The 13,247-nt window shown below is 39.1% G+C and overlaps 1 protein-coding gene across 32 annotated transcripts in view; it reads left to right on the top strand.

Moving 5' to 3' along the window:
- Positions 1-13,247, top strand: part of MAGI1 (membrane associated guanylate kinase, WW and PDZ domain containing 1) — a 683,050-nt gene that overhangs the window by 529,436 nt on the left and 140,367 nt on the right. For all 32 annotated transcript variants that reach the window (XM_053290563.1, XM_053290583.1, XM_053290573.1 and 29 more), the window contains one exon: positions 9,825-10,031. In XM_053290563.1, the coding sequence (XP_053146538.1) occupies positions 9,825-10,031 (207 nt within the window). The remainder of the gene's footprint in view (positions 1-9,824; positions 10,032-13,247) is intronic.

The following is a 13,247-nucleotide window of genomic DNA, read 5'->3' as shown; positions in this document are numbered from 1 at the left end:
ATGGCAAACCTTTTTTGGAACTGGGAGGACGTTCAGAAGCAGTGTGTGATATGGTATAGGATCTGCTATTCGAAAAGATACATGTCACAACATTCTCTTGGGAATACACAAGACCTTGAAGTGTCTGAAGTAGCTCTTTCAATCCTGGTCATACGCTCTAAAATTTTAAGGACGCTTCCTGACAAGCTGTTTTATGCTGCTGTACACTTATTCGACACCAATCCGACGGCACAATTTATACTTCTTTTTAATCTTTAGGAGTTACCAGTGTTCCAAGGCCTTGCCCCTGGGAGCCACCTCCCTTGCCTACCCACTCTGGCTGTGGGCTTCTGCCACCCTACACGTGCCCTTCTCCCACTTTGCATGCCTTCCCTCTTTGCCTCTGCCTACTGTCTGCCTGCCTGCTGCTTGCAAGTACTTTTTTTGGGCTTAACAAATTTGTATTTAAAGCTTTCAGAAGCCAAGTTTATATTTAGTCTAACTGAGGATACACACGTGGATAAATGTGTTAGTACTCCTCCACGAAAAAAGAAGAACCCACAATTGTCTCTGAAATAGCTTGAAACTGACAAACGTAGTTGGCACCCATCATTGGTGCTAAATTTTTCCACATTTAGCAAAAATCAGACTTTCCTTTAGAGTTTCGATGCAACAGAATATTTCAAATAATAACACAAATGAAAATGGCATGGACAAAAATGATGGGACCCTTAACCTAATATTTTGTTGCACAACCTTTAGAGACAATCACTGCAAACAAGTGATTACTGTAGCTCTCAATGAGACTTCTGCACCTGTCAACAGGTAGTTTGGCCCACTCTTCCTGAGCAAACTGCTCCAGCTGTGTCAGATTTGAAGCGTGCCTTCTCCATACTGCATGTTTCAGTTCTTTCCATAGATGTTCAATAGGATTCAAATCAGGGCTCATAGAAGGCCACAGAATAGTCCAATGTTTTGTTCTTAGCCATTCTGGGGTGCTTTTAGCTGAGTGTTTGATCCATGACCTGCGACTGAGACAGAGCTTTCTGACACTGGGCAATACGTTTCGCTCCAGAATGTCTTGATAGTCTTGAGATTTCATTGTTCCCTGCACAGACTCCACCCCCCCCCACCTGCCCGTGCCAGATGCAGGCACCCTGTGCCAGACGCAGCAAAGCAGCCCCAAAACATAACCGAGCCTCCTCCATGTTTCACAGTAGGTATGGTGTTCTTTTCTTTGAAAGCTTCATTTTATCATCTGTGGACATAGAGCTGATGTGACTTGCCCAAAAGCTCCAGTTTTGTCTCATCTGTCCAAAGGACATTCTCCCAGAAGCATTGTGGCTTGTCAATATGCATTTTGGCAAATTCCAGTCTGGCTTTTTAAATGTTTTTCTTTCAACAGTGGAGTCCTCCTGGGTCTTCTTCCATTGAGCCCACTGTCACTCAAAAAGCGACGGATGGTGCAATCAGACACTGATGGACCTTGAACTTGGAGTTAAGCTTGTATCTCTTTGGAAGTTATCCTTAGCTTTTCGTCTACCATTCTCATGATCCTTCTGCCCATTCTGGGGTCGATTTTCCTCTTGTGGCCACATCCAGGGAGGTTGGCTACAGTCCCATGGACCTTGAACTTCCTAATAATATTTGCAGCTGTTGTCACAGGAACGTCAGACTGCTTGGAGATGGTCTTATAGCCTTTGCCTTTAACATGCTTGTCTATAATTTTCGTTCTGATCTCCTCAGACAACTCTCTCCTTTGCTTTCTCTGACCCATGTTCATTGTGAAACACACGATGATACCAAACCTCACAGTAACTACTCTTCTCCATTTCAGTAGGCGGAATGACTGATTTTATGATTGGAGAAATGTGTGATACTAATTAAAGAAAACAGCTAATTTGAAGAACCACTCTAATCCAATTATTTATGAGCTTTTCTAGGGGTACCAACAAATGTGTCCAGGCCATTTTAGAATGTCTTTGTAGAATAAGCAATACTTTATCTCTTTTCACACTGACTTTGCTTTACTCGATGACATAACAAAGGCATGCAGGTATACATGAGACAATTACTTTTCATTTAATCACTTTTCAGGAGGCATAAAATACTTTTTCAATGAGCTGTAAGGGTACCAACAAATTTGTCAACGTGTGTATGACTCCTAAATTACTACTGAAAAGGTGGGTGGAGGGACTGGAGAAACAGTGGAACAGGTGACTTGAAACAAACCACTAATTTCTCCCCTCCAAATCCTATTCCCAAAAGGCTATGAGTAGAATGCAAATTTGTGTTTTATTACTGGCTGGCTCTCCTAGCTTCATGAGAAGATGACAATACAACATACTAGTGTACTTGCATAGGATATTTCAGACCTTGTTTCTGAATTACTAAGTATTTTTTAATGTTGTCCCTGAAACACATTGGGCTCAGTTTAATGAACTTTTGTGTTGCACCTCTTGGTATTTATTTCTGGCTTTAAGTGTTTTGGTCTATTTTCCCCTGATGTGTGTGCTTTGGGTCAAAAACAGAATACCATCCGATCTATTCTCAGCCAATGCAGCTCAAGAGGTGGAATGACTTGAGCATTTTGGTTATATTGTTCCTGGGATATTCTGGCAACTTGTTTACTTTGCAGTCTTTTCCTGTTCTCTAGCATCCTTCTACCATGCTATGTGGTCTCTGGTCAGTTACTTTGCTTGTTTGTAAATATAGTTGACCCTTAAAGAACAGGGAAAAAATATTTATATACCACTTTTCAACAAAAGTTTCCAAAATAGGGTTGCCATACTCTAGCTTTCCAAATCCGAGTGCCTAATTTGTATATTATGTAAATTGGTTTGAAAATAATTTTGCATATGCAAATTAGCGGCTACATGTTCCAGTTGACTTGTATTTGCTCTGGATATCTACCAACAATAGTTGGGGAAGATAACTTTGACCATTTTCTTTGACATATTAACAGCAGCCATAGAACAACAACAAAAAAATGCACAGCTTTTAAATTAAGGCTGCAATTCTGTACAGACTAACTTGAGAGAAGATCTGATTGAAACCAATGGTGCTTACTTCTATCTAAGCATGAATTGAACATAAAGCCAAAAAAGTCATTAAACATTACAATACATGGCCTGGTAGGCAGGCAGTGATTTACATCAAAAGCAAACTATCTTCCCAACTTCCCAATAGAGATCCCCTGCTGATAAAAAAACAAAGGCAACATTTCTTGGGGGATTACTGTACTGGTGAACCTGAAATCCTCCCAGCCAGCCTCTCTTAATCCAAGTTCAGCAGTTGAGCAGACTGCAATAAGTGACTGCACTTTTTACTCCATAACTCCACTTCTACAAGGACTAGAGCTTAGCTTTTAAAAAGAAAGAAAGAAAGCTGAAATCCGGGCAAATTCAGATAGCCTAAGCAATCCAGGTGAGATGCTTAAAATCTGGGTGAAACCCAGAATTCCAGGGCTCATGGCAACACTATTCCAAAAAGAAATGTAAGATAGACGGGAGCAATAGTCACTGGTGGTACTGTGCTGGAGGTGGATATGGCCAGTTATTCTCCCTCTGCTAAATAAGGATAATTTCTACATTAAAAGGGTGCCTTTTTGCCCAGTTAGTAGGGGTTAACATAGGGGTTAAGACTACCATGCCAATTGCATAACTTATCCCCAGTTATTATTGGGGACATGACTGAATTTCAGTTCATTTTAAACTGGGAATTTGACAGTAAAGTGTGATTGAGGCAAATCCAGCTTTAAATTCACAGTCAAATGCAAGTGCAAACCCAGCTAAATTGTCCCTCAACTTCCTCTAAAATGGTAAAATGATTATGATGATTAGGAATTATTGGGTATATATTTAGGTCCTTTTGGGGGTTGCTAAATTGCTCCCAAAGTAGTGCTACATTTCCTTGAATGTCTACCCGCCCGCCCCATTTTCTTTGAATCAACTGTTCCCAGAAGATAGGTTGAATTGCTCTACATAAGCTTTGCTTTGACTGTTCCTGTTATTTTCAGTGGGTGTGTTGTTGTACTAAATCACAGGGTGGTGCTTGTGCTTCCTGAGTGGATGACTGAAGTAATTTACATTATTAGGAGGAGAAAGAACAAGTGGGATACAATTGAGGAGGCTTCTCGGTCTACTATTCCCCTTAAAAATTCTTTTAAAACTAGATCAGACGAATATTCTGTTCTCTAAGCATGATCAAAACAGTCTTGAATATTATTGTTACAAAATTGCAAGAATTTAAACAGCAAATGGTAGAATTACTGCTTAGGCAATCTTAAACTGTCCTAACTAGATTTACATGCTATTTTAATTTTATTTAGTTATGCGTTTATTTTTTGTAAACCTCAGTTTTAGTCAACCAGTTTTTTAAATATATCAAAAAAATAATATATCCATATGAATAGTTATAGCCCTGACATTGCAGAAAGGAGACAGCTGCAATGGTGGATACATCATTAGAATGATGCGCAGGAGAGAAAAAAAACACAAAATAGGAAATGTCTGAGAAGGTTATCAAGCGTTCACTGCATATGTCCACTTGCAACCTGTGACATATGCATAGACATGAAACATTTGTTGTTTTGAATTGGTTTTCTTGCAAAGTTGAAAACCCAGGCTTATCTTTAGGGATGTGCACGGATTGAATTTTCAGATTTGATTCAAATTGAAATTGGCCATTTCAATTCAAATTTGAATTGGCCCATAACTGGATGATTCAACTCAAATTCAAATTTGAATCTATTTGACCTATTTTGGCACCTTTTTTGACCAACCAGGGTGCCTGATTGGTTTCAAAAAATTAATATATCCATATGAATAGTTATAGCCCTGACATTGCAGAAAGGAGACAGCTGCAATGGTGGATACATCATTAGAATGATGCGCAGGAGAGAAAAAAAACACAAAATAGGAAATGTCTGAGAAGGTTATCAAGCGTTCACTGCATATGTCCACTTGCAACCTGTGACATATGCATAGACATGAAACATTTGTTGTTTTGAATTGGTTTTCTTGCAAAGTTGAAAACCCAGGCTTATCTTTAGGGATGTGCACGGATTGAATTTTCAGATTTGATTCAAATTGAAATTGGCCATTTCAATTCAAATTTGAATTGGCCCATAACTGGATGATTCAACTCAAATTCAAATTTGAATCTATTTGACCTATTTTGGCACCTTTTTTGACCAACCAGGGTGCCTGATTGGTTTTTAATATGCCAAAATGTCCCTAAACTGTTGTTGATTTCAATCTGAATGTGGCTGATTCAATTCGAATTCGAATTTCCTTACCATTTTTATGGGGGTGATTTGATTTGAATTTGAATAGTTGAAGTCAAATCAGTTTGAATTGATTTGCACATCCCTACTTTAACTTTTAATTATGACTGGTAACTGAAACCAGGTGTGAAAGGCTGTTACTGAATGCCCTTTCTAAAATGTAAAGTGTGCCATTAAGTTGATATCGACTACTGGCACCCACAGAGCCCTGTGGTTTTCTTTGGTAGAATACAGAAGGGTTTACCATTGCCATCTCCCATATAGTATGAGATGGTGCCTTTCAGCATCTTCCTATATCGCTGCTGCCCAATATAGGTGTTTCCCTTAGTCTGGGAAACATACCAGTGGGGATTCGAACCGGCAACCTTCTGCTTGTTAGTCAAGCATTTCCCCACTGCGCCACCTAAGGTAGCACACCCTTTCTAAAAGGGAGGTGTTAAAAAGTTGTTTTGAAGAAGAAACTGGGTGAAAAGCATGAGATTGAGAAGAATCTTCTTTGCAAGGAGATTAAGCAGGTCTTGTATACTGGCGTAACTCTTGTAGTTTTTTTTATCATGGAATCTTGGACAATGTTGACATAGTTGTCCACAATGTTGAGTTATATGTGAAAGAAGGTATGCAAGGAAGCATTGCAATGGGAGATGTGGGACATCAATTTTAGCCCAAATGAGACGCAAATTTCATCAGCAAAAAGAATTGAATTTCCCTGCAAATATGACAAATACATTGTCATAGTATTAATTTGGTATCATATTTCAGTATGAAGATAGTGGTGTAAATAGGGGTTTGTATTTGTTCAGCTGTTTCTGGTATGGCTGTGAATCTTCGGTTCTTACCAATATGTACCACTGCCCTGGGGCATCTTTCCTGGAGCTCCTTGAGCTCTGGTTCCATTGAAGAGCCCCCTTGACCAGTGCTGGATATGGCTGGATATGTGCAGTGCTGGATATGTGCAGAGCTGGCTGGACCAAGAGTGCCCATTCCTGTGCGGCACCGAGGGTGGTGTTACACATTGGGTTGGAATCAGATATTCCACCACCCAGCCCTAATTCCTGGTATTTTGCATCTTATACTAATTTCTCTTCACTGTCTTATAACTGAACAATGATACTTTGAATCTAAGAAAAATCTCCTTTGAAAATACTACTATACTAGTCGTATACTAATGCTACTCTATGCTAGTATGCTGCTATGTGTATCCATTGTGTTAAAATGTAAGCGCGCTATGTTGGAGCAGCACTTGAGGGATTATGCCAGTTAATGGGCAGGCAGGCTGAAGAATTTTTAACAGGCATGACAGCCTCTGCTACTATAAAACAGAGCACAGTAAAGAAAAAATCAATACAGGGCTGCTAAAGAAAGGTAACATAAAGAATGGTAGTTGTCTTCCTTTCTGATTTCTCCCCCCACCCCATTCCTTCTTTTTCCATTCCGCCATCTGTTAACTTCTTTGGCATTATACAGAGCATGGCAATAATTTCTCTCATAGAGAATGGGACTGCTGCAAGAACCTCCTTTATCCCCATTAAGGCTTTTACTGGAAGAAGTCGTTTCCTTTTTATCAATAATGCATACATGTGCATTTGAGACTTCCAAATGAAGAGACTTCCAAATGTAGTTTAAGGTGTTGCTACTCCTGTGGACCTGAAACCTTAATGCATCATTGTAGATATCTGAACAGGAGTAACTGAGACGTAATAATTCTGTAACCTAGATGGGGCCCCTTCCCTGATCCCTACTCCCAGAAGTTTGAAAACAAACTTCCAGGTGTGGGGTGGGGGAATCTAATCTAATCTAGAATTTTGAATCTCTCACTTATTTAATTTAATTTATTTATTACATTCTTATACATTATATACATTTATATGATACGTGTATCCCTGGGCAGTGTACATAATTTAAAATACAAGAAGTATAAGCAGGATAACACAGTTAAAACAATTTTGCAAAATAAAAATTTTTATTAATTAATTTAACTAAAAGCCTGAGATAACAGGTAAATCTTAAGGGTCTTCTTTAAAAGCAGCCAGAGATGGAGAAGCTCTTGACAGGAAATGTATTCCAGAGCCCAGGGGCAGCCACAGAGAAGGCCTGGTCCCGAGTAGCCAAACAAGTCGGTGGCAACTGGACTGCCACAGATGATCTTAATAGATGGGAGGATTCACAACAAAGGAGGCTCTCTCTTAAATGCCCTGGACCCAAGCCATTAAAGTTTGTATATGTAATAACCAGCATTTTGTATTTTGCTTGGAGTTGAAAACATATTGGCAGCCAGTGCAGTTCTTTTAAAATCGGTGTTATATGTTCACTTTGGGTTATCCCAGAGACCAGTCTGGCTGCCACGTTCTGCACCAATTGTAGTTTCCAGACTTCAGAAACAGGCTGTCCCACATAGAGGGCATTACAGTAGTCAAGCTTGGAGGTTACCAGCACATACACCACTGTTTTAAGGTCATTTGCCTCCAGAAATGGTTCTTAGGTTTCAATTTCCCAGCTTTGCGGAATTTGAGCAAAATTAGAAAGTTTGACTTTTTAGTTGAATATGTAGTGTGGTTATATTGAGTAATGTGGTCAAAGTCTGCAATAAAGTGATTTGATTTGAATTTCAGCCAAAATGTTCTGGGCTTAAAATGGCAGGCTTTATGACCATCAAATAAACCATTAGTCAGGGAGCCTCACTTAGGTTCAATGGAAGCCACCACTGTTAGGGATGTGCACGAGCCGGTTCAGCGCCGCCCTCAAAGAACAAATCCTCACACAAGCTTATTTGGACTAAGGTGGGAGTCCAGATTCCAAGGTAGGATGGAATCAACAAGCAGTAAGTAAATGCTTTGCTTATTAAGGCGTTTAGGGATTTGAACTGCCTTGTGAGTCCACTTAAAACCCTGACAGATGCAGAACTAGGCAATATTTTTATTTACTTCAAAATACGTTGCAGGTTCCCTGTATTATAGTACTTGCACAGTACAACTATAGTAGGTCTGAAATGAATCATTTCATTGACAAGAGTGCAGTTTATTCCTAACAAATCCCTAGATAGACTGTAGATTATTGATTTTTAAAGCCTGTTTTTCTGCATGAGTTCCATTTTAGTCCTGTAGAGATGTTCTTTGAACTTGTGGGGAAGGAGTTGGGATCAGGTCCCACTGTCCTTGTGCTTTACTGCTGCCATGTTCAGTTGAAGGTCTAAACAGAGTCTACATGTGTACAGTTTGCATCTGCAGAGGCTGATCTGCACCCCTGGAAAAGTATAAACTAACCCTTATGGCTCAGTCTCTGACCCTAATGGCCTGGTGCAGATGTGAAACATTCACAATTCCCTAATCCTGAGGGCAGCAATGGGAACTTCCCATGGGCTTCTGTGCTGCTTTCTTCACTCCTTTCTCACACCCATTCTTTCCTCCTTTCCATTTCTGGAGCTAACTGTGGTGCTGCACTATTCTCTTCACTGATATTAATGCTAGTCATGGTTGCTTCCAGTCTGATGTGTATGGCCATATTAAAAGTGGGTTTGCAAGCTCTGATTTGAAATAATTAAGGTTTGCAGCATTGACTTTGCTGTGGTTAGGTCCAAAAATCAAATGGTGGTGTGATTCATGAATGCACACAAGAGGACAAGAACAAGTTTGGGAAGAGCATATTAACCTGCAGGGCACACAAAGGATAGTCTTTGTCTGACTACCATTACATATCCACTAATCCCCCATAGTGTGAGTGCAAGAAGCCCACAGTGGTTTTTTCATGTCACACTGATACTCTCCAAGGATACATTATGCAAACAAAAAGCATTTCCTCCCACCTATTCTCTAACAAATCTGCATTTGTAGTTTGGGTTCCACATAGAGCTGGGCTTTGGGATCATCCCTACTAGATCTGCCCTTGTTTGTAAAGTAAAAGAAATAATCCTGAATTCTGCTGGGCTGTTGTTAAAATGTAAATACCTAATGGCTTCCTGACCTTGGCCAGCCGAAAGCCAGTCTTGGCAAAGCAGGTGCTAAGTGGAGACCTTTCTGTTTTTGTAAAGTTATTGCTTTTTAATAATTTCACTTTTCCCCACCCCACCCCCCTTCAAGGAGATATATTAATGCAGGTCATTCCAGTTTTTCACCACTTTTCTGGGTTATGGTAGTAATGGATTTTTTATTTTGTTCAGTGCTTACTCTGAATTCGGCAAACCATGATGTGGTTGCGTACATCTAAGAGGAAAAAAGCTGCTAATTGAAATTCAAATGTAATGAGATGAAGTATTTGGGTTTTTTTTGGCTATTCACCACAGTTGTCTTTTGTTTTAGTCCTTGCACGCTTAGTGCACCTCAAAAAGGCAGGCTTTGGGTCTGCTTTTACATTCAAAGATGAATAAGTTTCAAAAAGGTACAACGGCAGACATCTTTTTATGCCTCTCACTTGGAGAGCAGGCAGGGAAGGGAATAATATTTTGTTCATATTAGCTGAGCAGTAGAAATGGCTTTGATTGTTTTTTGGGGGTTTGGATAAAATCTTTAATGAGGTGAAATCTGAAAAAAGAAAAGAAACATGCAAATGTGTTTCTATTGCCTAGGTAACTATTATGGGACACCCAAGCCTCCCAGCCAGCCCCTCAGTGGGAATGTGAATAATACTGATGCTTTGCAAAACCTCCAATCCGGCTCCAAGCAGTCGACCCCCAAACGAACCAAGTCTTACAATGATATGCAAAATGCTGGCATAGTGCATACGGAGAATGAAGAGGAGGATGACGTCCCTGAAATGAACAGTAGCTTTACAGGTAAACATTTTCTTACCTATGCCTTGGGAGGAGAAATAGAAATGTATGTATTGGTGGCCCTTTTCCAGATGATTTATATACATCAAGACTTCAAGCAAAAAGCAAACTGTAACCTGGACCTGAGAGCTGTGTGCTGCTCTTTATTAACAGTAAGACACTTACAGTGATTATAGCTTGGATGCATCTAAGTTTTCCCCATAGAAAGCTATAGTGGAAGAACAGAGTTTTCTATGTGAACAATATAAAAGAATGTGTTCCTACCGTACCTCATGTCTTTGATTTAACTGCTATGGTTAGAACTGCTCACCAGATAGAGCACATGGAATGAGGTAACACTGGAAGAACCAGAATTAGCAGCCTTTTGTTATCAGATGAGCTTGTGACTGTGTAACAATGTGAAATAGTAAGGCAAAGTCACTATTTGCTCAAGGATCTCATGCAGATGTTGAATTTTGAGGCACTGTGTACTGTTTTCTGAGACGGAAATTTATCTAGAGATGAAAGGCTCATCTCATGCTTCAGAAATTTTCTCTTCTTTCTGCTGCTGCTGCTCTTCTACACCAGGAATATGCATGATACATTACAGAGTACAAGAGTACAACTCCCTGCCCTGAGGATCATACAGTTTAAAACTTTGATTCACGGGAGGCAGCACAGGAACAGGGTTAAAAAGAACTGATCTTTTAAAACAGCAGTATTTCCAACATTTTCTCATACAGTTCTCCTTCCCCAAAGCATTTCATTTCCAATGAACACAGAAATATGAGGTTCAATGTATTTGCAGTGAATATAATAAAATGAGCCTCTTTCTTACAATGTAAAGACTCACAGTTTTATATATTTCTTTTGGATTAAGATCTTGTATATTTTTCCTTCATAACCCTAGCTTGCCTAACTTTGACTGATCATTATTGTGGTTTCTTTTCCCCCACCCTTGATTGCCGCTAGTATTTCTCTTTTCTTGTCAGTTGGAGAAATCTGTTGCAAAGAAGGCTCAATTAACTTACATTTTGTGAGTTGATTTCTTCCTTTAAAAAAAAAATATCCTTGTTTTTTAAACAAGTACAACCTTTTCTGTGCAATGGGTACAATATCCAAATGATCCTGCACACTCTTAGTTGGAAGTAAATACCCTTAGCAATCTTATTTCTTGAGTGAACATGGTTTGGACTGGTCTAGAAATCCAGTTTTTCAGGTTATGATTTAATCTGGGCTTCTGCTCTGCTGCACCCTTACAGAGAAAACAGCATGAGCCAGCAGAACATGCGCTTCCAGTTACACATTATTGCAGTGACTGCAGCAGCCCCATCCTTTCTTTTGTAGGAAGTGCCATGATCACAGGAGCTGGAAACATGTACTTCTTTCTTCACTCACAGCAAGGGCCAGATGACACGTAGGAAATGTATCATTGCATGTGTACTGAATGTTTTCAGTTGTTCCCCTTGTAACATACCAAGGGTTCCCATATTGCATCTCCAGATAATGTCAAACTATAACTCTCATCATTCCCAGCCCCTGTGGCCTGTAATTTTGTCTTACAATCTTATCTTAAAATGCATTACCTTAATTTGTGATTTTCATGTCATGAGATCAGCATGAATTTCACTTTCTATTTATTTATATCTAGTAAACCGCTTTGGGCACTTTTGTTGAAAAGCAGTATGTAAATATCCGTCATATTTGTTTTAGATAAAATACATATCAATGTTATCAAAAAGCACTGCAGATTTTAATTATACTTCTTTGCACTTCATCATATGGTTTGTTAATTTCTTATTTATCCTAGCTGTCCGAAGTAGGGTGAGGAAGCAGGATGAGTCATTAAAATAATCCTGCCAATTTTAGCTAAAATTATTTTAATGAAATAAATGAAATAAGTGTGAATGGTGGTGTGTTAGGTTGTTTTGTTATTGTGCCTATAATGATATTAAGCAGCTGTACAAAGAACAATTCTTCAAAGTCAACTGAGAGAAAGCACTCTGATTTTACTGGTTTAAAACCCTTTTTTCTCCCCAAGTCTGACCTGTGTTCTTCAGTAATCTTGAATACTAGAGGGGGTACAATTTCAACTCCTACTTTTAGAATAGGGTCAATTTAGAAAGGGTTTAAGAGTTTGTATTGCACTGATTTTCAGCGGGAGCTTGCGTTGCTAAATTTGACAGGCAATTCCGTTCTTATAGTTTTGTGGATATACTATCACATTTTCTCATTCCCCAGTGCTGTAATCAGAGACATCCAAAGAGCCAGTGAGCTCCAAGTAAGATCTCCAGAGACTGCACCTCTCCTGAACAGAGACTGTATGTTTGATTGCATGTGTTCATATGTTGAACTGCTTCCCAACTTTAAGAATTCCCTGCCTATAGAAAGCTAGCTTGCCAGGGAGAAGAAGCCTAGTCTAGCCTTTTCCCCGACATGCTATTTAGTTGTGGCTTGCTTTGGGGCAGCTTTCAAGCATATGATTGGTTACTTGCACTCAGAAGTGTTTCAGTCCCAGGAAAACTGTACTTCTGGACTTGTAGTTCAATTTTAAGTTCTACATGGATGTCAGTGGGACTCCGACATAGCTTGCAGGGTATTAGCTGTACAGCATAAGTTATGAGCCACAGTTGCTCCAGTGAACTTGATGAAACTTGGCCATTGACTTAGTGTGGGTCAGTTTCACAAAAAGATTTCCTTTTAGACAACAAGATTTTTTTTTAAATAGTGTTATTAACAAAATATAAAAACAGAAAAACCAATACTAGTCATAACCTACTCAGACAGCTTAAAATAATGGACATAAGAAACAAACATCATGACATCATATCTCTAACAACTGACTTTAAAGACATGTTTATTCAACCAAGCTTTTTAACTAGACTTGTGATTTTAAATTGTTTTATGGTTTTAATTGCTGTTTTAATTTGTTTATGCTGCTGTAAACTGCCCAGAGATGGACATTTGGGGTGGTGTACAAATGCAATAAATAAATAAATATCATCTGTCCCATCAATTTACTGCATCATAGTTACTTGTCTACTACATATATCCATCCCCCAGCAACTTAAGATCATCATTCCATTCCATGCAAAATGTTTCAATTATCCTCATACTTACGTAGTTTGTTCTTCCTTCCAATTTCATAATACAAATGCCAATTTTAAGCATTTTAAGGTGACAAAAAATAGTATTCAAAAGGCAACTTGCAGGTGTCTAAAAATGAGATTAGATCCTCCA

The sequence above is a fragment of the Hemicordylus capensis genome, chromosome 2 (genome assembly GCF_027244095.1).
Source record: "Hemicordylus capensis ecotype Gifberg chromosome 2, rHemCap1.1.pri, whole genome shotgun sequence".
Lineage (NCBI taxonomy): Eukaryota > Metazoa > Chordata > Lepidosauria > Squamata > Cordylidae > Hemicordylus > Hemicordylus capensis.
This window is presented reverse-complemented; position numbering and strand designations above follow the sequence as displayed.